The sequence below is a fragment of the Neltuma alba genome, unplaced genomic scaffold (assembly GCF_004799145.2).
Source record: "Neltuma alba isolate B1F8T4 unplaced genomic scaffold, ASM479914v2 tig00006019_pilon, whole genome shotgun sequence".
Classification (NCBI taxonomy): Eukaryota; Viridiplantae; Streptophyta; class Magnoliopsida; order Fabales; family Fabaceae; genus Neltuma; species Neltuma alba.
This window is the reverse complement of record NW_021634320.1, coordinates 301,237-322,537: the sequence shown is the minus strand read 5'-3', so window position 1 is coordinate 322,537 and position 21,301 is coordinate 301,237. Positions and strand designations below refer to the sequence as shown.

The window sequence follows — 21,301 nt, the reverse complement described above, 5'->3', positions numbered from 1 at the left end:
AAAAATTTGCTTTACAATAACAGAATATGATTATAAACGGTTCAGATCAAATTTTATCATTTTAAATTTATTTATTTATTTTATTTAAAATTATCATAATTTTTATTTCTATAATATATCAAATCTGAATCATTTGATTCAATGATTGTAAAAGGAAAGGGAGGGCAATGGAGGGGAAGAGGATGGATAGGGTAGTAAAGAGGATGCAGGTCTAAATTTTCTTAAAAAATATTACTCATTCGGTTTTAAATATAAGATTTATTTTTTAGCACAAACTGCACTATAAAATAGGTTTTATATTTAGAATTGTATTATAAAATGATTCTTATATTTAAGATCATAGGAATTTTTTTATTACATTTTTACAAATTCCACATAAATGTGAATTAAATATCTTATTTTTCTTGAATCTTATTAGTGTTTTTAAAAAAAAAAATGTTTGGGCTTGTTCAGGAGAAAATAGAAGGTGTTGTTGTTGTTTTTTTTTTTTTTTAAATTCAGGATAACATCATGACAAGAGGGCATATGCTTTGACGGGATGGTGCCGAACCCGTACCAGCCTGTAACATGAAAGCCAATCACTTTCGTCCACGTAGGCTACGTAAGACGCACGTTAGAGATCCTCCCTCTCACACATCGAGCCTAGACATGTGGACCCAAATGTCCTCTCCGCCCTCGACCATCTCTTTTCGCTACTCACCCTTAACGGTTTCTCTCACACGGACAATACTCCATTTCCGTCTCTTAACGTCCCTCCTAACGCCGTTAACCTCCTCCCATATAAATACCTTCCTTCTTCCCTCTTGTTGTCTCTTTTTTCTCCATTCTTAGACTCTTGCTTGCATCAACCCGCCACGGTCGTATTCCGTTTTGTAGCATCTACATTTTCTCGATGAGTCATTCTGCTTCTTTTAGATTTTCTTGGTAGAGTTTGGCTTTTTGGTACGTAGTGGGGAGCTAAGGCTCTCCACTTGAAGCTTCTGTCATTTTTTACTAAGAAGGAATCTCATCAGCGACGTTCGGGGATTTTGATCGTTATCGCACTTGATAGGTCAGTTTAGTGATTTGGTCTTGGAGCGTTCTGCTCTGTAGCGCTAGCTTTTTAACTGTAAAAAAAAAAAAATGCCAAGTTGAATTCACAGACTCAAACCGCCATTTGTTTAGTGTCTTTAGAGCTATTTCCTGCCATTGTAGTTCATAAAAGGTGAGTTTAGCTTTTAAATCTAATTTGTCTTTTCCTTTTGCTTTAATCTTTATTTCTGTGATTTGTTTGCATCATGATTAATTCAAATGCGTTTCAGATCCTAAACGATTTGATTATATTTAAAGTGATTTTGCATTTACTTCGATTGATAATAACGCTTGCGCTTTCTCACTCACTCACTCACTCACCTTAGTTGTTTGTTTTTTACTTTAATGATGATACAGAGCTCCTTTGCTGGCGGCTTTAAGGGATGGTGGCGATGGCAGAAGATGGACGTGTGCTGTAGATGCTGAGGTTGAAGCATCGGAAGAAAAAGCAATCTGAAACCAGAAGACCGAAACATTTACTTAACTCTGCGTGTGGCTTTGCTGAGTCTCAGAGGGACAAAGAACAAGAAGCAGTTGAGGTTTGCTTGGTAAGTCGTTTTCGAATAATAATGGCAGTATTAAATCCCACTTTTCAGTAAAGCAAATATCAGGGTGGAAGTCCTTCCCTCTTCCATATTCTAATATGCATGTTTCTTTGCCGCATCTCACACCGCTTTCATCCTCCGACAAACGTTGATTCCGATCCCAAACGCAGTTTTATTTTTCTGAATCCCAAAAACACAAATAGAGCTAATAATAGCTCTTTGTTTCAAATAAACAACACAGTTTCTCTCTCAAGGTCAGTGGTCGCTTTTGGGCATCTCGGTGACCGAGGATTGATGTGATTTGCACAAAAGATAAAGAAAGAATGAGAGGAGTAGGTTAGTGTATTTTACATTTTTACTGGGATTTTGGGTGAGAGCACAAGGGATGTGTCAGAAACTTATGCTTTGCTTGGGCACCCTTCAGTTTTTATTTTCAATTTAAGTAAATTATTATCACAACACATATAAAGCAAGTCGCTGTACGAATTGCTCCATATCGTGCAAAATTTTAAAATCTGCAACACTGCATAAATTCACGATTGTAGATACAAATGCAAGTTTTCCTCTAAACAAATGCGAATAGCCCCATAGTGTGCTTGGCGGAAGGACCGCGTTGAAGAATCCTTCTCTTGTATTGTTTCTTTCTACTTTTGATTGTTGACACGTTTTCCTTCTTTTGGGTATTGGAGACGGCTTTCGCTCTACTCTGATCCCGAGCTCAATGAAGATTGCTTTTCCTTTTTCTCTTTTGCTAGGACCATTTTGTTTCCCGTGAAGATAATAGATTAGAACTATACTTTCTTTCTAGTTGCATTCTAACTTCTTGTATCTGTGTCATAACTTATCTTTATTTCGCTGCTTTCTTTACCAGCCTAACTATTGCTATTACTTACCGCAAATAGGCATTACCAGTCACTGTTTTATTCAATGAAAGTGACTGCCTCCACCTATCAATTTTGTCCTGAATGAATAGGATGTACAAATTGTTCTATAGCCCATTCAAGGCTAATGCTACGGCACTGCAAACTGCCACCTCCGCAATTTTTAAACAGAGAATATAGTAATTCTCTAGACCCTTATAATGAACCATAAATGCTTGTTTTTGTGCAGGAAGAAGAAAAAAGGTTGTAAAAGTAAAGATGTTTACATGCATAGCGTGTACAAAGCAATTGGCGGAGGAGAGGGAAGTTGAAGGAGGAGCTCGTGAGAGTGGCACGCCGAGTACAAAAGAAGCCGTCAAAAGCCTGACGACGCAGGTTCTTAATCCCACCTTCTCTTTTTTGCCCCTTCGGCTACAATCTTTGCTTTTGCAGCTTCTTTTTCCTTCTCGGTGAAAACAAACAAAACCATAACCCCATTAGGGTTCTGATATGGTGGGGACCATCCTTGAATCTTTTTCGTCCACGTATGACCTATTTACGGCCTAAATTAATCTACCACACGGATCGACCCGAATTTAGGCAAACATTGTTTTTGTTTTGGAGGAATGACGCAATTCTATTTTGGTCCCATTTGCTGCTCTTGACGGATGGTCCACTCCTATCTATATGTCTATATATTGGTTTATTTATGATCGTGTGGTACCAAAGTGCTGTGACCTGACGTGACCATCATGAACTAATCAGCCCCGTCTAGTGGCTTATTCTTTGTCAAGTGGAAACCACTAAGCCATTTACAACTGGACCTTGGAGGAGCAAATTACTCCGAATCAGATTTAAGACATTGGGTAGAATCTGAAGATGTGGTTGGATTTAAGATTATTATAATTATAATTATAATGTCCGGTATCTTTTACTGCCAAACTTGCCTAACTTTAACAACTGTCAAATCTATTAACAATTACTTTACTACTAGCATGTACATATAATAATATCCTGAACACATCTTTTCCTTTCCTTTCTTTCTCATAAATGCATTTGAATAGCATTTCTTGGTCAAATCTTCTTAAATGCAATAGAAGAACAAAAGTGACAAAATGTTCCATATTCAGCAGCTGGGTTAATGTTGAGAAATGATGCCTGGCTCAGAAGGGCCTGCCATAGTCATATCCCCTGTGGCGTCCTTGAATTCTTGTCGACTGATCGTTTTCAAAAGTTTGCCATTACTATATGTTAATGAAAAAGAGAGAAATCTATATCAGTGGTATGCTTAGATTGTTTTGCGCCAAAAATGTTTTCGACATTATTTCTTTAAACGAATTTTGACATTATTTTAGTGCACTATATTTAGACCACTAAACGTCAGTATCTCTTTCACTTCTGACATTTGCATATTAGTTAACTTAATTTTATGTGCAACTATAAGCCGGACAGGCTAATAGCGATATCAGCCACGGACTTTGAAATATCAAAGTCGAGGCTGTATGGAGGAACTTCTTAATGCTTATCCCAACTATAAGAAATCAAAGGTCTCTGAAATACATAGAAATATTGACTATGGCAGGCCATTCATTGGACTGCTTAGTTAATATCAGCGAATTTATGAGATTCTTATAATAGACTTGACATTCAGGGATGTTGTCATCCACTCCTATCCTCCGGCTGAGAACATCCTCTAGCAGTCCAGCTGTAAAGGTGTTGCGTGATGCTTTGAAAATGACCTAAGCTTGAAATCTTGGACTCCCTCCGGTTTCCTCCAGATTTACTTTTTAATACATTTTTAAGAAATCCCACATTTGATTTCCCCACTCCGCATTGTGTGCCATTTAACACACTTCTCCGCTGTTATGTCCTGTTGTCATTCGAGGAGGACACCTCTGATCAATTATTTAGCTTATTTCATTCTCAGTTTTCCCTTTTTCTTGAACTATCCTTGTTTCCGTCCGATTCAAATCAACAAGGTTGTTCTGGCAGGGAGAGTTTAGTTGCATGATTTGTTTAATTTTAGTTTAGTGGCGAGTACAAGAACTATTCACTACGCCTTTTTCGGTCACTGCATGTGCTCAGTCAATGTTTTGAGAGCCTTTTTCTTTTCTTTTCTTTCTTTCTTTTTTTAAATTACATAGGGGCAAGTTAAAGCTTGAAGCAATTAGCGGGATAAAACTCGTAACTTCTCATCAACAAAGGTGAGTTTCGTGTCACTAGATCATAAAGCCATTTGCTGTTTTGGAAGCCTTCAACATCTTAGTAGGATATAGGAAAAGATTCTTAAATAGTCTCCACTCCCAATCTACTTAGACACAGAACTTATATGGCTATCCTGTACCCACATAAGAATGAAATGCTCTCAGTTGAGGTTAGTTGAACTTAAAAGTGGGCATGTAAAGGTTTTAGGCCAAATGAACCTAAAGTACATATGATTCTGGTTGCTTGAGACTAGCTCAAGTCATAAGAACAGCGAATAGGGGTCCTCTGTTCAGACCCTTTCGGTTCAATGTGGGAAAAAACGTCTGGGCTTTGAAAACAAATATCTATATTCGTAATATCGTTTCGTGTTTCTCCTATCTCACGTATAAACTAAGAGAATTTTTCTGATAAGATATTGCTTTTATAATGCCTTAGCAGAGAGTGAGTTTCACCCACTTTTGCTGAATGGTCAAAACAATATTTTCTGTTAATTTCTAGTATGATTAGAGCTTCTAAATTGATAGCTATGGTTCGATCATGTCTGTGCAGATAAAGGATATGGCCGTGAAGTTTTCAGGTGCCTATAAGCAATGCAAACCGTGCTCAGGATCCAGTAGTTATAAGAAAGGGCAGAGACCCTATCCAGATTTTGATACCATCTCTGAAGGAGTTCCATACCCCTATATAGGAGGGGCAAGCTCAAGTTCAACTCCAGCATGGGATTTTATCGGCTCCCATTACCCGGCTGGTATATCAGACCAGAGATTTGTTGGGCCATTTTGTGGTGACCGAACTCCAAGAGGACGCGAATCGGCATCAGTCTGTGATGTAGTTTTGGAAAAAGAGGATGGGCCCAAGGAGTGGATGGCACAGGTGGAGCCAGGGGTTCACATTACATTTGTGTCTCTTCCTAATGGGGGAAATGATCTCAAAAGAATTCGCTTCAGGTATAACTATAAACAATTTATGTAACGTCGCCCTTAGTTTTCACTCAGTGACTTGCAAATCAAGCCATCAAAATTATGATGTTATAAAGATGTCCAGCAGCAGACCTCCCCGTGCATTAACGTTTATTTTTGCAGTTAATGTGAAGATTGTTTGGTTAGGATTTTTACTCTCTGGATCATTACACTACGTCATTTGTAATGTGTTCAGTTTCTTGGTAGGATCTAGAGAATAACTAGAAATATATCCTATCTTCCAGCTCTCTACTTTTGAAGAATGTGTACGAATGAGGCAACCTTTTTCAAAATGTAGCAGAATTTAGTTATTGAAGTTGTCAGGATGATGTTGAAGCAAAGGCTGACAATAATGAGCATTTGAATTTGCAGCAGAGAGATGTTTGATAAATGGCAAGCTCAAAGATGGTGGGGTGAGAATTACGATAGAATCATGGAGCTCTATAATGTTCAGAGATTCAATCGACAAATCAACACTCCTACAAGATCTGAAGATGAGGTAAACTAAAACGTTCCACTAAGCGTTATGTTTCAAGACTCCACTCTTGGATTAATTGTCCTCCGTCCGCCTCGCGAGGACTACCCTTAAATTCTCTTTGCATCAAAATTGTTGCCAGGGCTAAATGGGGGGAAAAAAGAAAGGAAAAAAAAAAAACTACCCTCTGGCATCGTTTTTTGACCAAAATATGATGTCGGATAACAGACTGGTTATCTCAGATATTTCTATTAACATGGTCCTGTTTAAATTTAAACAGCAAAGAGATTCTTCTTACTCGAGACTGGGATCTGCAAGAGACAGCCCCATGGGCTCATCATTAAACAAAGAATGGACGCCAAGAAACTATCCTAAAACCTCAGGAAACAGAGGGTACTACCCATCTGAACTTTCGGAGCAGGGAGGAGGACCCCATTTCCACGGAGGGTCTTCGTTCGAAGCATCACGCACAACAACCTCTTCAAGAGATGAACCTTCTGTTAGCAATGGCAGTGACATGGAGGCGGAATGGGTAGAGCAAGATGAGCCTGGAGTTTACATTACAATCAGACAGTTACCGGACGGCACAAGGGAGCTTCGACGTGTCAGATTCAGGTAATTCATGCATGCCTTATCTGAAATGAGCTCGTAGAGATTGTGAATATGTCGTTAAAATTTTACACTTGAAAGCAGGCAGGAATTTTTCATTGTTGACGATTGATTTATGAGTTGTTAACACTTATTATTATCAATTCGTGTGAAGCCGCGAAAGATTCGGTGAGGTACATGCCAAGAATTGGTGGGAGGAGAACAGAGAGAGAATACAAGCTCAATACCTGTGAAAGCCTACAAAAAAGGTGGGATCCTCAATTTTGTTTTTCCGATTTCCAGACTGTAACGATGATGATGATACGACTCCAGACAGTACTGGAGCGAGAATTGAGTTTCCGCCGTTTTGACCATGTCTCCAATATGATGGTTCCGTCAGGCCTCCGTCTGTCTCTATTTTCCCTACTATGATTGTTTTATCAGATAGAGTGGCTCTTGCATTAATTATTGCCATCTGATCATAAGTTTCCCCTCAGACTGTTAGCTGTACATAATTGATCACATCCATAACTTGACCTCTTTCCATCCCAGAGTCTTAATGGCCGAAGTTCAAGTTCATCCCCACCAAAAACGGTGTGATATTAAATTAAAGTAACTACTAATAAACTGTGATCTAATCCTCGATGAAAGATTTTCCCCCCATTGTGAGCCCTTGCCAGGGAACGCACGACACCTTGTTTTTCTGCATTCCGACTCTTAAGTATAAATCCCTCTAAAGAATTTTTTATTATAGAATCAAAAATATCCTGTAATTTTTAATCTTCTCTCACTCGTTTTTATCGTTCGTTTGTCAAAAATATCCTATAATTTTTCTCATTGAAAGATGGATCCTTTTCTTTTCAAAAAAAGTGATGCTTTACACAATAACAAAGAGCGAATTCACTTATATGCCGCGTATCTCGGACTGCAGTCATTCGGTAGTTATTTACACCATTAAAAAAAAAAAAAACTAGAGGTTTCTGCTTGCTTTTCACCCTCTTCAAACGACCCTTATGACCAAGGTTTTGAAAACCAAATTGATTATTAAACCACGATAATGGTTCAAAAATTAATGGTGGGATGAGTTCGAATACATTTTTTCCCCTTATAGCCATATATGTAGTAATAATTAATTAACTAATATATAAAAATTAGAAAGTAAGGTGAGATCTATTCTCTTCAATTTAGCAAAAATGATTTTACTGGTTTTCCAAAAATTTTTTTGAAGAGTAATAAATATTTTATAATTTTTAAAAAACAACAGCTCTATAATTACACCTCTAAATACTAGAGCAGACGCTACGCCGATTCCCAGTATTACCAATCGAACTGAGTCGTTTGTTTTTCTCATAACGACGCTGAATCAATGCAACATATATTTCAAAACCTTGAAATTATAATTAAAACCGAAGATACTCGATAATTCTGAAAAAGGACACTTGTATGTGGAAATGAAGAATACAAAGAGGCGGTCATATCACCATGCAATCAAACGGACCAGAATGAAGAAGCTTTATTGGGGAAATACCAAGAGGTTAAAAAAGTAAAAGCAGAGTCGAAGCTCGGGGGAATATATATATCCCAACACACATATCAGAAGGGCATGGCTATAGCATGTAGGTGATACTCACAGAACGCACTCGTCAGCATGCGTATGTTTGATCAATCTCAACTCGTTTACCAGCCGGCAACTTTTCTTGAGTAAGCTCTAGCAGCTGGAATCTCTTGGGCAGGCCTCAGCAGAAAGTTTCGAGACTCAGTAATCCAATGCCCTCCGGCTTTCATTGGAGGTGCGCCCATTGATTGTCTTCGAGCACTAACTGCCATATTAGCCAACTTATCAGCTGTTTCTGAAACCCCACGTACAGTACTAGTCCTTCCTTTGTTCATAGCACCTGTCAGCCAACATTTCTTTCTCAGTTATCAATTACAGGGAACCGCTTCATAGCTTTGATAGTTATCAATTACTGAAGCAACTTGTGAGCATATTTCTTAATTATAAAACTGAATATCCACAAATCTTAACGCTGGGCCGCCACTTTATGTATTTTGAAATAACAAGGTTAAATGTTAGCAAGCTTACTTGGGCTGTCCTTTCCTGGTGGTCGATATTTTGGTTGTTTGGCAGTCTTCACGGACTTGTCGGTCTTATTTCCATCCTACAAGAGAATCGTAGAAAAATTATCAGCATTACTAGGAGAATGTGAGATAATTTTGTTGTCGCTAGATTAAAGATACCTCAACACAGTCAAAAAAGAAACGGGTGAACAGGAAAATTTTCAGCAAAGGTAGACGTGGCAGAAGTGCACATGTGGAAGTAATGGATTTCGCATAGCAGAATCATTTACTGGTCGATAAAGAAATCAGAAAAAACAACTGACCTCATTTGCCATATCCAGCTTCCGATGTACACCTGTAACAACATTCAGAACATGAGAACCTTGTAGACAATGCATACAGCCATGCACATCAAGAACACAAGGGACCCACTCAACATAGCCTAACACTGTTTGATTCAACAGAGGGGAGGGGAGGGGAGGGGAAGGATTTTAATTGGGGACGTGAGGGGAGTGGAGGGAAAACAGATTTTAATGATCATTCCAAATCCCTTTCAATTCGAAGGAGATTTCCATTCAATTTTAGCCAGACAAAGGGAGGGTCCTTTATTACCAGGGAAAAAAGAAGAAGCAAAATACGGGAGCAGAGCAAACTCTGTCCCCTTCCTTCCAACCAAATGGACCGTAAGTTTGCAGTAATCGATGAGAGAATGGTAATGCGAAAGAAAGAAGGCGTTTTAAAACACCATACAAACAATATATGTCTAAATTACATTAAATAGGTAGCTCAAAGCCCCAACCCTTCCTCATAGACACTACTACTGATCAGCATGACTTTCTTTCTTGAGTAAGGTTTGTGATCTAAGCAAAATACAAGCATCTTAGCTAAAACAAAACAGAGCAGAGCACCTGTAGCTAATGAAGGGTGCAACTTTGGGGAGGAATGGTTATTGGTGAGCTTTGAATTAGACAAAGTGCAAGAATATCTCTTAACCCCTTGCCTATCCAATGATCCCCTCGTTCCAGCTGCAACAGAAGAAATAATTAGTACGCCCAGAATTACACCATTATAATTCTTGACTGAGCCAAAATAAAAACAAACCAGATGGAGGCGTCCTAGCTCCTGCTTTGATGCGAAGGGATGGAGGAATGTAAAAGCAACTCTACAAACAAAAATCTAGGAATTAAACAAACTTACAAAAAGCAGCTGCAGAACATATTTCCATTGATATGAGTAGACATTATGAATATAAAGGCCATCTAGAAAAAATAGTTCATAAACAACCTGAAAGAAAGGATGTTGGAGGGCCTCTGCAGCTGTTGGCCTCTTGCAAGGATCCCATGAACAGAGTGACTACATGGGTAGCAAACGCAGGGAAAGTAAGTGCAATCTATTAGCAGGGAATGTAAAGGGACAAGACTGAAACAACATTCGGATAAAGCTACTTACTGTAATAAGGCTGATTGCATCGGCACTAACAGATGGGATCAGGTTAGAAAGATGTACGCCAGGAAGCTGAAATTTTCAATTTTCGCTATTTAGTATGAGTCGCTCCATATCCAAAGATATAAAATAGCAGTAGAAAATAACAAAAAAGGAAAAAAAAATCAATTCCAAAGTTTAGACAAGTTGTACTAAACATAATTTAAAATACAACACTGAGAGCCAAGTTCCCAACTGCCCAGCCCAAACCAGAGGAAGCTAACCTGTGGGAACTGATAGTTAATATCCCTTGCCAGTTTAAGTCCATCAGCCCAGGATTCAATGGTCGGACTGCCTATCACACCACAAATTTTGTAAATCTCATCTGCTTCGCTGCGCACAGAGTCAGGGAAAGAAAATGTTCATTTCTGAGACCCATTCACGAAACAATTGCTTCAAATGTATATATAACATGGAACATGTAGAAGGGTTATGAGTGAATATGCAACCGCCAATAAATAAAAGGAAAAAAAAAAATCCAATTAATTTAGAAAAATAAATATTGACAAAAATTTTGCATCCAGTCCCAAGCGCCAAGTGGCATGCTCCATCTAGTTTTCAGTATATGTCATTTTTAATTACCTCACACATATTAAAAAAAAAAAAGACATTAAAGTTGGTTACAACCTTAAATTTGTCAGAACATTCCAATAGTTTCCAACATTGTCCTTATTAAATACATTAAATTCAAAGGAAGTAACTCATTTCCAACGATAAGTTATGCTTCCCAACACTTCATCTCCTCATGAAATAAAACAAACAAGCACATTATTTTTAATTGCAGAGCAAACTAAAGGCATATGCGGAAGGAAAATAATTAATGCTCCGACATCTTAGGACCAAAAAATCCTTCAAGAAGGCCACTAATATTTAGGGCCAGAATAGTATTTGCTAGTTCTCTATTCAAGATACTATGATTCTTTCTTGGTCAACAAGGATAGAGTTTATAACTCTTAAACTGGTAAGTTAGGGAGTAAGGAAGCAGAAAGAAGATACATACTTGACACCTGGAAAAAGAGGACGGAGTGTGAACAGTTCAGCCATTATAGCACCCATTGCCCACATGTCTACAATCAGAAAATGTAAATAAATAATATAGTTTTGCACAAGTCACGTAGCATCACCATCAGTAACAGATTAGTCAACTACACAAATGATATTCCACGATAAATCACTCACCAACTTTTGAGCTATACAAGTAAGACTGAAGCAGCACTTCAGGTGCACGATACCTAATCAAACATCGTCATACAAATTATCATATGCCTAATACAGGTAATGACCAAGATGTATTAATTATAAATTGAAGACACCTACCACCGTGTGGAGACATATTCAGTGTAGGGTGGTTGGGAACTGATCTCACGGGCAAGACCAAAATCAGCAATCTTTATGATATCCTTGGAGACCAGCAAATTTTCTGCAAGTAATAATGTACTCCATGTCAAAACAAAAGTTTATAGTAAAATCATGGTCTATATAAGTGCAAAAGAGCAGGAATCTCATCAACCCATGCCCTACAAGGCATATTCAACAATTAATTAATTTGCTTGCTGATCAAGCACAGTAAGTTTTTCCATTGAGTACTAGTGATAACTAATTACCAGGCTTCAGGTCCCGATGGAAGTACCCACGCTGGTGCATGTATGCAAGACCCTGGAAAACTTGAAAACACCAATTTCTAACTTCACTTTCAGAAAACATCTTTTCCCTGTCTTTCATGAGTTGGTACAGATTGCATTCCTACATCACCCCAAATACCATAGGTCATTTATTATTATCATCCTTGCATCAACTTGACATAATGCCACATGAAATTGCAACCCACCATGTACTCAAAAACAAAGTACAGAACATCATTTTCTCGAATAACTTCCTTTAGCTTGACAATATTTGGATGATTCATTTTCCGTAGTGACTGCCAAAAGAGGAATTTATAATGTTACATATAGATGAATAAAACATTATATTGCAAATGAAACTTGAGGATCAGCATTCATACTTTGACTTCTCTCAGGTTTACACACTCCTCCCAAGAGTAATACTTCTTCTTCATTTTCTTGATAGCAACCTGCATTTTGCATCAGAAGACAGAAGGAACCAAAGACACAATCATGATTTGCATATGCATTGGGAAATGTACTTCCATCAAGCAAGGTAAATCAATTGACCCAAAAAAAAAAAAAAAACAAGAAGGTAAGCCACACTCACAACTTCACCAGTTTGCTTATTAAGAGCTCTCCAAACACTCCCAAATGTTCCATCGCCGACTTCCTTGATTAACTTGTACCTGTGTTCAATAAGCAAGACTTTAGAAAAGGAATCTTGATTCAAGAACATATATGGGGAAATACACAATTTATCCAACAAATATTCACCTCTCCATTGTTCTTGTGGAACACAAAGTAGCTCTTTGTTTATTCAACGAAGGTAAATAGACACACAAAGATAGGTTGCTTTTATCTCTCTTGCAGATGACACTCACAAAAGGACAATAGAATGCTAATATATGTCCGCTGGTCCAGCAAAATCCACCATCAATTTTCTGTCATGACATAAGATGGCACAAAAACAGAAACGTTGTGATGGATGAGCAGCACAGCCTTATTGATTGATACATCCACGGCCTTGTAATGGTAGAAGGAGGTGGTAGTAAAGAACAAGAACGAGAGAGCATACTGATGCTCGCAAGGTCAAACAATGATTGTTATAAAAACCACATCATTAGGCTCCAGCTAAAGTTTCCGATGCACAAGACTTCAAGACTCTAAAGATAGCTACTTCTAAATTACACAGAAAGTGTTTCAGAACCTTCAGGTAGCTGATGTTTTGTCACTACCATTACCCATGTAAGAAGCAACAAAACAATTACTAATAACTATAATATGCACTGATTCAATGCAATCACTTGTCCAATGCTCAAGATCCAGATAGCATCTGATATTCAGTCACAACTATACGTGCTTCAGCCCTATAAAAAAATGGGGAGAAAAGTAAAAAGAAATTAGAATTCAAATTTGATTAAAAAAGGTTGATCAGAGAAGGATTTAAAAGTTAAGCCCAGAAGACAATGGTTTAAAAGTTCTCTTACCCCAGAAGACAACTTACTCGATGTTTCTGGTTGATGTTCAGTCAGCAATGCACTGTCCAAAGAACTATTGTTAAAAAATAACGATCACAATGGTTTAAACCAAACACAAAAGCAGAGTAAATGCTTACTTGCACAAGTGCATAAAAGATGCAGCACCAGTCTCAGAAGAAGCTAACATTACGTACCATGTGCTGATCATTAAAAAGGAGCAGAACACTAGGTGCAATTAACAAAGGAAACGAGAAGAAAATCTCCAAGGATGAAGAACCGCCAATCAAGCACTTTTTGGAATGAGAACAACCGATACTGGTAGCATATTGGCCTGAAACAATCTCCCTCCATATCTCAAAAATAAAAACAAGAAAATTTAGATTTGAAGCCAGTGCACCCTGCAATTGAGCAAAAATAGCAAAGCTCAGAATAGAATAATAATAAATAATATTAAAAGCTGTATAACTGCACAAGTCCAATTTCTCTGCTAAACAACATACAATTAAATAAACAAAGATCCTAATAAAAATCTGACATGAAAGGACGTGACGTAAATCCAAATGCAAGCAAGACAGTGACTCATCAGAGCACGCACCATTTAAACACAAGTAAGATTCAAAATTTACCACAAAACTTAAACTTTATGGAGGTTATTCAACAACAACTAGCAGCCTATCAACTCAATATCTAAGAGACCTCGAAGGTACAACAAGCTCAAACTAAAATATCTTGTCAATTAATATTTCGAGGTGTCAATTCCCGAGATACCAAAGAAAGGGTCCTCCAAGACAAATATATGATCGGCATCTAAGCCATTTACAAGGCTTCACAAATAACCACTTATCCTTGACTTAGATGCACACAGAAAAAGAACCAATGAATCAGCCACAACTCAGAGCATTAGTTTGAAGTCAAATTTCATAAGGAGACTGATCAAAACTGGACCTCAGGGTATAATCAATGATAATCCAAGAGGCGATAGTTACCAGGGAAGCCGAATGTGTCAGGAACCTGGTAATATTGTCGATTACACAGCATGTGAGAAGTTATCGGTCCGTCAAATTAGAAAACGAGAGAATATTGGAATCTGGCTGATTATTATCCAGGAGACAATTAATCGAATTGCATGGAAAAAATGCACTTTCAGCGGAGAAGGAGCATAATTAAAAGTATTCCAAGTAAATCGGTAAGAAACTATCTCACCGCCATCCACTGACTACATCAAACATTTAACGAAAAGAAAAATGGATAACCAAAAGCGGTAGACAACCCTTCACATAGGAAGAAACTAGGCTCAGCTAAAATTGCAATATAATCGGACACAAGAAGAGAAGCCCTAGCAAATCCACAGAATTGGAAGCAAAAACTCAAACACAGGCATTACATGTCACAAAAACAAATTAAACCTCGACGAAGCCCTAGACGAACCAAATCAATTGCTAAATCCTCAAGAGTCAAGCGGTCTGCGATATAATTATTGAATCCACAAGACGTACCAAGCCTTCGCGTTCGATTACAGATTAAACGAAAAAGGAAAATTACACAAATTCAAACTGATTACAACAACGAATCCAACGAATCCAAAACGGATCGGATCGGATCTGTAAGGAGGACACAATGAGATCACATGGAGAGACATAAGAATACGAAGAATGAAAATGCGACGGAGAAGAAAAAGAGAAAGGACCTTAACAGCAAGCGGCATAACCACCGTCTCCGAGGACGGGAAAAGGCGGAATCCAGAGCTTCCTCTCTCCGGGAGCAATCAAACTGCCTTTCTTCCTGCTCCCTATATTCTCTCTCCCCCTCTCTTTCTCTCTCTTCCAGCTCTCGTTGATCTTTATTCCCTCGTGCGGACCAAGAAATAGCAAATAGGAAAGCCCTTGTTTGCGAGCGACACTTAATTTACGGTTTTACCATCACCGCGTGTTGCGTTCTCGTCCCGCTTTTATAGCCACATCCCCTCTTCTATACGCGTTGCAAACTTGCGACCTCGTCATCGTCCGATCTAACGGTGGACCGACCCCATCTGGATAATTTGACATTTTGACTTCGGTTAAACTAAGATAGTTATCTTTTTTGCCTTTTACAATTGTACATAATAGTAATATTCTGTGAATCAATATATTACGGCCAAAAAGTTCTATATATAAATTGAGACATCGCAATATTTGATATTTCTCCCCGGATTATTAATATTTCCCTCGTAATTAATTTGTTCAAGTGTCTGTATTGCTTTTGCCTTTTGTGTGTTTGGGCGTGAAGTATAAAGACAATATATACGATTTTTTCCCCAAAGAAAAAATCTTCTTATAATAACCCATTCTAAAATAAACCCACCATTTTACGGAACATTGAAAAACGTCATTCATTGGGCTATATCAATATGTAATGATGAAAAAGCTATCATGATGTTTTGCCGACTTCGTATCATTAATGTTATTATGGCTTTTCATTTTGAATATAATGGAATGACACGACACCTTTAAAACATAATTCAGATTTGATGAGAGGCGCCCCTTAAAATTTTAAACACCATAATTTTGCGGTGTTAAAAAAGAATGGATCATTAAATGTGTCAGATGGCCAATGCTGATAAGCGCGTTGGGCTGGCTGGATAAAGTTAGGTGGGTGTGGCTTTGGTTAGGTTGAGAGGTGGTAATGCACACTCTGGATTTTGGATATTATGATAATGACATTTAATAATTTAGTTTCTGTGCATTTCCCACAGATTGGAAAGGGATTCGTTCTTGCCAGAGAGGCAGTGAGTAGGAAAAAGGCCGTTAGGTGTAATAAGTTGAGACAGAGAGATTCAGAGGTCGTGGCGGACAATTTAAGCAAATAGAATGGTAGACCCATATGCTTTCGCTTTCACTCTACGATTTCGGCTTCAAAACAAGAGTTAATTAAGATTGCAAACAAGCAAGTGGTTGCAGCAATACATAGAGTAGTAACCATTAGGTGAGCTCTCAGAAAGTAGAAGTGTAGAACCGCGTCATATCCCCCTCCTGGCCTATGTGTTCGAGGGCTTCCCCACAGTTTTAGCGGTCCCTTCCCCTGTGAGGTTGTCTTCGGATATGTAACATTGTTCCCCTATCAAGAATTCGTTATCAGACGTATTAGATATGAGTTTTCTATAATTTAATTATAATAACTATCAGTCCACAGGGGATCCCCACAAATGCACAGGCATTATTTTATTTATTCACAAAATTTATGTTTTTGCGATGTAGTCAAAACCGCGTGCATGTGTTTACTTGAAAGTTGAAGGGTTCTAAACACAACTTTGTAGGATTAACTTTTTTGAAGCGACTTTGCTTTTAAAAAAATATTTCAGAGTACTAAATAAAATCACAAAATATTTTAAAATGTTAGACACACTTAGAAAAATAATTCACAATGCTGAATAAACTACAAAAATTTTTATAGTACACTGAGCACAATTTTTTCAGGTGCTAAATCAACCTTAGCCCGAAATTAGAATAATTCAACTTCAATCACATTTATAAAAATCAACCGTAATATGTTGCGGCGCTTTTAACCAAACTAGTTACAAGCTCAAAAATGGGTTCGAATAGTTTTATTGATAGACCGGAACATTGGAAGCCGAACAATACAATAATAACAGAGATGGTAAGTTAATTATTGGCCGCCTCTTTTGCTTAAAAAGGGGGCCTTAGCCAGGGGATGACTTGCCCGTCTACCATATATATACTGGGAACACCTGTAAGTTGTGGTGTGGTGTGCAGAAATTACATAGTTGCATTGCTCATATATCAATCATGGTGCAACTCAAGTGGAAACCTTGCCAGGCTAGGGCCTTCGCAGCTTTGGGGATGGTCATTCTGACACCAGGGTTCGACCGATGACCGAGAGTCTGAATCCTCTACATCGTATGTAAAGAGTTCATTTAGAGAGAGAAAATAACAGATGAGTGCAACTATGAGATGTGGATCCCATACAAAGTCATATTTACTTGAGTCACATTCTCCCTCTGAATGCATGAATGCATGAATGGAGATAATCCAATGTCAATGATTAGTAGGGAGATATTCAAAATAAGAATGAAAGACAAACCACGTTGCTCACCCTTGGACTGTAGCAGTTCATGAAGCAAAGCTTTCAGCATTCAACGACTCTTTATCAGCTTCACAGAATGAGCTCACCGTTTGAAGAGGATTCACAACTTCCAAAGCTGCATTTCCCTGATAATATCCAGAGCTTTGCCTTTTACACAGGAGCCACGTACCTTGGCAGTAATCTTCAAACAGAAGCATCTGTGCTGCTATCAAAAAGCCAAAGAACATGCAGATTCAAGAACCAACGCGTGCTTTCCATTAAATGGGTGGAGTTTTCTCCATATGCAGATGCCAAATGTCATTGTAACTAATATTTCCATCCAGCAGCTTCCGGTCCAACATCCGTTCTGCAGACTCATTGAAGTAGGCTTTGACCTCACTTGGCAAAAAGCCATGTTATCCACTTTGACAAGCAATGTAAATGAAGGTGGTCAGGTAAATCTACCTAGATAGAGAAATCATCAAACAATCAGTACAGCAGATAATATCTCAAATGTTTTGGATTTCTTTACCAAAAACTAAAAAATTTCAAACACATCATTTAGAAGACCTGAATCCTCAATACTACCTAGATTCTTAATTTTCGACTTAAACTACTAACAACTTAGAATCCATATTCAATTTACAGGATAAAAATTGGAGCACGATTATAGCTGATCGTGATCCAAAATAATTAATATCAAACAAAATAAACAGATTAGTCTATAATTAACAGGAAGTCAACCCAGCTATTCAGCATATTTAACTCTCTTTTCAAAACCAGGTTCTCAAGGCTTTGTCCGGTTTTCCCACTTTTCACTGGTTGCTGAACAATTATACAGGGTTTTGACCTCTTTCTCAGCCAGTTCCCCGATATTCTAGATTGGACCAGAAACCAAGTCACCAATTTTCAAACCGACCGGTCTAGTCTAGTTTGAGAAAGTCGGTTTCAACAATATATCAAAACATCAAATGCCACCCTACAGTTTCACTCAAGTGCTTAAGTGCTAGTTAGAAGCTTAATAGATTTTATTCAAAAGATAAAGGGATCAACTAACATTAGTCCATGTTGCAAGATACCCATCAGTTGAAAGCAACCATCTCCCAGAATTTGATAGCAAATCCAACTTCTCACTTGTAGAATCAAAATTCAGCAGTCCATCACCATAATCATCATCAAGATCACGGTTCCTCCTCCTCTTCTTCCGAGCCTTCTGTTTCTTCCTACTTTTATCTACTATTGAAGCAGTACAATCATTACTGTAAAGATGTTCATCTGATGATCCATCATCACCTAGCAACGCATATTTGTTGGAGCTGCGGAAACCAATATGATTATTCAGAAAGACAGACTCCCATGACTCGGGAGTATGGCATTCATGCGACATTCTACAATAAAGAACCCAACACTGAAGTCCCAGACACTTTATCACTTCTGAAGTTGACATCTTGCAAGCATTCTTAAAGAATGGAATTAAGCTATTGGAGTTGCTTGGTATTGCAGATATCCTTGAGACAATTTCTTTGATTCTTTCCTGTGAATTTTGGGCATCTTCATCACGCAGAAGACGAAGAATCTGCCTTCCCTGGGTAATGATAGCATTTAACAGTAGCATCTGGTCAATAGATCCAGGAATTTCGCACTTTACAAGTACGATCTCAAACAAATTAGATAGGCCATTGACATGTTTAGATTCCATTACTGGGTAAAGAAACCTACGAAGCAGTTTCAAAAAGTTGAATAAATCCTGCTCTTCAAGAGCTATAAGAAGGCGGTGACACAAAGAAGAAAATGGCTGCTCCGTGAGGAATTCATCTATAACTTCCCATATGTCTCTTGCGTCATCTTTATACATTAAATCTATAAAATATTGCACAAAGAATTGCCTGTCAATGAAAAAAATATCACCGTCTTTCACTGACTCAGCAAACTCATTGGAAGACCAAAATTCAGGAACATTCTCCAGAAAATTTTCTACAGTTTGCTGGATGTCTAAATCAAGAAAATAATGAGGCTTTGTAGCAACTACTGCTGGTGATTGCCCATGTTTTCCCTTCCACTCTAACTCTTCCCAACAAATATCCCTATTTTTGAATGCAAATTGGGCCAACGCCTTTGCACCTTTTCCCAGCTCTAGTCCACTGCCAGAGGAATAATTAACAAACCACTGCAAGACACGCTTTGGATTACCTGCATTTCTCAAAATCTTGCACAATCAGGACACACAATTACACGCACAAACAAACAATCAAATGGAAGATAGCCCCTGCAGTTTCATAATCAAACTAGTCCAGCCATTAACAAAATGCATAAATGAAACTCACCTTCAAAAAAATTTTCGAGTACGTGACTTCTCTTTGCTAAAATGGATCCCCCCATCTGTGGTTTCTTCTCAAACATCATATGCAAAAGTTGAGAAGCTAAACCCTGCTTCTGTGATCTAAGTAAATCCATAAATAACTCGCACTGATGGTGACAAGTGATGGAAGTCATTCCTGCAATGGTGTTACAAAGCCATAGTCGAGCTTCTGATCGACTTCCTGACATGATCAACGACCATATAGTAGATTCCAACTCTTTCAAGAGGGATATTCTCAGTTTCATTGAGTCACCGCTATCCACATCTTCATCCCAGCAGGGCTCCGTCAAAAACAAATCAATCATCTTGCGGCTAGAGGAAGATAGTATTCTTCCTGCAAGAAACCAGGTCCGTTGTGCATACACATGAGTTTGAAAAAATAACACTACAGAGTCGAGAAAACAAGATTATCCAGAGAAAGCAATAGGAACACTGGCCCTAGTGATTTCAAATACACCAGAGAATATTTGCAATCACAAAATAGCACCCAAATTAATAATTTTCTTCTACTATCCAGTCGGTTGGGTTGATAAAATGGGAGAAGACTTCCATCAAAACGGGAAAAGAAAAAGAAATACATAGAAAATGGCACAATGGCGCAGCATAGGAGAATTTCGAAGATTCAGCGTGGAGTCGGGGGGAAAGAACTATTGAAAGACAAGCCATCAATTGAGATTATACTCCGGAGGAATTTCGGATACTCTATTTACCGATTATGGCTCGATGGAAATGAAGTGCAATCACGTTAATTTGGCCTCGCTGCTGTGAACGGAGAAGCTTGGAGATGCGGAAATAGCTGAAACTCCAATAGCCCTAACACGACGGAAGAAGTGAAGAAGACGACGATATTCGCATGGCAAAGACCGACATTTAAAAAAAAAAAAAAAGGTCATGGGATTGAGTCTTTTTAACCTTTTTTTGGGGCAATATCTATCAATTTTTTAATAATAAACTGCATGTTTTTCTGTCTGAAACATAAAAGAATAATAAACTGCATAACATAATTATTCTTTAAAGATTTTAAAATACTACCTCCGGTTCTAATTATAAGAGCTAGTTAACTAATTTTAAAAAATTAAAAAAAACAAGCTAAGTTAGTTATTTATAATAAATAAATGTTGTTTTTTTAAATATCCTTGCTAATCAAATATATTTGTTAAAACTACCATTATTAGAAAGACTACCTTAGAAAAAATAGATAAATATAAGAGATAAAGTGGATTAAGATCTTATATTTAAAACCAAAATAAAAATCAAATAAAGTTTTATATTAAGGATAAGAGGTAGTATACTACTAACAATCTTCCAACATCCCTCCTTGAAAAATGTGTGCCCGTGAAGCCTTAACTCTTTAAACCTGTCTACACTTTTTCCCCTAAGTGCAAAAGGATGCAGCCAACTAGGATCTAAAGATATCAATGTTGAGATCATAACCCAATATAACCTTATACTCTGGAGGCAAATCCATAATGTTACTCTACTGATCTCCCATATTAGTATATGCAAAGAATGATTGATAGTTGACACACACTAGCTACCCTTTACACATGATCATATG

The 21,301-nt window shown here is 37.9% G+C and overlaps 3 protein-coding genes across 8 annotated transcripts; 1 reads left to right on the top strand and 2 right to left on the bottom strand.

Annotated features, from left to right (window-relative positions):
• Positions 1-903: 903 nt before the first annotated feature.
• LOC114749361 (protein BREVIS RADIX-like) lies at positions 904-7,249 on the top strand. Of its 3 annotated transcripts, none has more exons than XM_028937865.1 (7): positions 904-1,051; positions 1,429-1,619; positions 2,727-2,872; positions 5,231-5,628; positions 6,013-6,139; positions 6,396-6,730; positions 6,879-7,249. In XM_028937865.1, exons 3-7 carry the CDS (start codon positions 2,756-2,758, stop codon positions 6,955-6,957), a joined length of 1,056 nt encoding a protein of 351 aa, XP_028793698.1. In that variant the 5' UTR covers positions 904-1,051; positions 1,429-1,619; positions 2,727-2,755; the 3' UTR covers positions 6,958-7,249. The 3 variants fall into 3 exon arrangements, with proteins under 3 accessions (XP_028793698.1, XP_028793699.1, XP_028793700.1); XM_028937866.1 differs by lacking the exon at positions 904-1,051 and adding an exon at positions 1,120-1,204; XM_028937867.1 differs by lacking the exons at positions 904-1,051; positions 1,429-1,619; positions 2,727-2,872 and adding an exon at positions 4,350-4,680.
• An 830-nt stretch (positions 7,250-8,079) lies between these two features.
• On the bottom strand, positions 8,080-15,173 carry LOC114749338 (cyclin-dependent kinase F-4). The gene is made up of 19 exons (XM_028937845.1): positions 15,013-15,173; positions 13,463-13,723; positions 13,335-13,386; positions 12,622-13,214; positions 12,455-12,533; positions 12,246-12,314; positions 12,072-12,161; positions 11,848-11,986; positions 11,561-11,663; positions 11,423-11,475; positions 11,244-11,310; positions 10,468-10,576; positions 10,211-10,276; positions 10,046-10,114; positions 9,863-9,923; positions 9,670-9,786; positions 9,085-9,116; positions 8,787-8,862; positions 8,080-8,598 (listed from the first exon to the last, which is right to left on the bottom strand). The coding sequence occupies exons 4-19, from the start codon at positions 12,627-12,629 to the stop codon at positions 8,381-8,383; spliced, it is 1,356 nt and encodes a 451-aa protein (XP_028793678.1). The 5' UTR covers positions 12,630-13,214; positions 13,335-13,386; positions 13,463-13,723; positions 15,013-15,173; the 3' UTR covers positions 8,080-8,380.
• Positions 15,174-16,802: 1,629 nt separating this feature from the next.
• LOC114749369 (uncharacterized) lies at positions 16,803-20,575 on the bottom strand. Of its 4 annotated transcripts, XM_028937882.1 has the most exons (5): positions 20,454-20,575; positions 19,709-20,077; positions 18,442-19,574; positions 17,415-17,849; positions 16,803-17,202 (listed from the first exon to the last, which is right to left on the bottom strand). In XM_028937882.1, exons 2-4 carry the CDS (start codon positions 20,046-20,048, stop codon positions 17,781-17,783), a joined length of 1,542 nt encoding a protein of 513 aa, XP_028793715.1. In that variant the 5' UTR covers positions 20,049-20,077; positions 20,454-20,575; the 3' UTR covers positions 16,803-17,202; positions 17,415-17,780. The 4 variants fall into 4 exon arrangements, with proteins under 4 accessions (XP_028793715.1, XP_028793714.1, XP_028793716.1 ...); XM_028937881.1 differs by lacking the exon at positions 20,454-20,575 and having other exon boundaries at positions 16,803-17,211; positions 19,709-20,048; XM_028937883.1 differs by lacking the exon at positions 20,454-20,575 and having other exon boundaries at positions 17,415-17,845; positions 19,709-20,048.
• Positions 20,576-21,301: the final 726 nt, after the last annotated feature.

What these genes read in the sequence shown, in the direction of transcription:
- LOC114749361 (XM_028937865.1), top strand. Translation starts at nt 2,756, where the DNA reads ATGTTTACATGCATAGCGTGTACAAAGCAATTGGCGGAGGAGAGGGAA. An exon ending in TCAAAAGCCTGACGACGCAG is followed by an intron (nt 2,873 to 5,230) that starts GTTCTTAATCCC and finishes ATGTCTGTGCAG; the next exon opens with ATAAAGGATATGGCCGTGAA. An exon ending in CTCAAAAGAATTCGCTTCAG is followed by an intron (nt 5,629 to 6,012) that starts GTATAACTATAA and finishes TTGAATTTGCAG; the next exon opens with CAGAGAGATGTTTGATAAAT.
- LOC114749338 (XM_028937845.1), bottom strand. An exon ending in ATAAGCAAACTGGTGAAGTT is followed by an intron (nt 12,315 to 12,454) that starts GTGAGTGTGGCT and finishes TGCAAAATGCAG; the next exon opens with GTTGCTATCAAGAAAATGAA. An exon ending in CCTCTTTTTCCAGGTGTCAA is followed by an intron (nt 10,577 to 11,243) that starts GTATGTATCTTC and finishes CTCTGTGCGCAG; the next exon opens with CGAAGCAGATGAGATTTACA.
- LOC114749369 (XM_028937882.1), bottom strand. Translation starts at nt 20,048, where the DNA reads ATGATTGATTTGTTTTTGACGGAGCCCTGCTGGGATGAAGATGTGGAT. An exon ending in ACTCGAAAATTTTTTTGAAG is followed by an intron (nt 19,575 to 19,708) that starts GTGAGTTTCATT and finishes TGAGAAATGCAG; the next exon opens with GTAATCCAAAGCGTGTCTTG. An exon ending in ATCTTGCAACATGGACTAAT is followed by an intron (nt 17,850 to 18,441) that starts GTTAGTTGATCC and finishes TTCTCTATCTAG; the next exon opens with GTAGATTTACCTGACCACCT.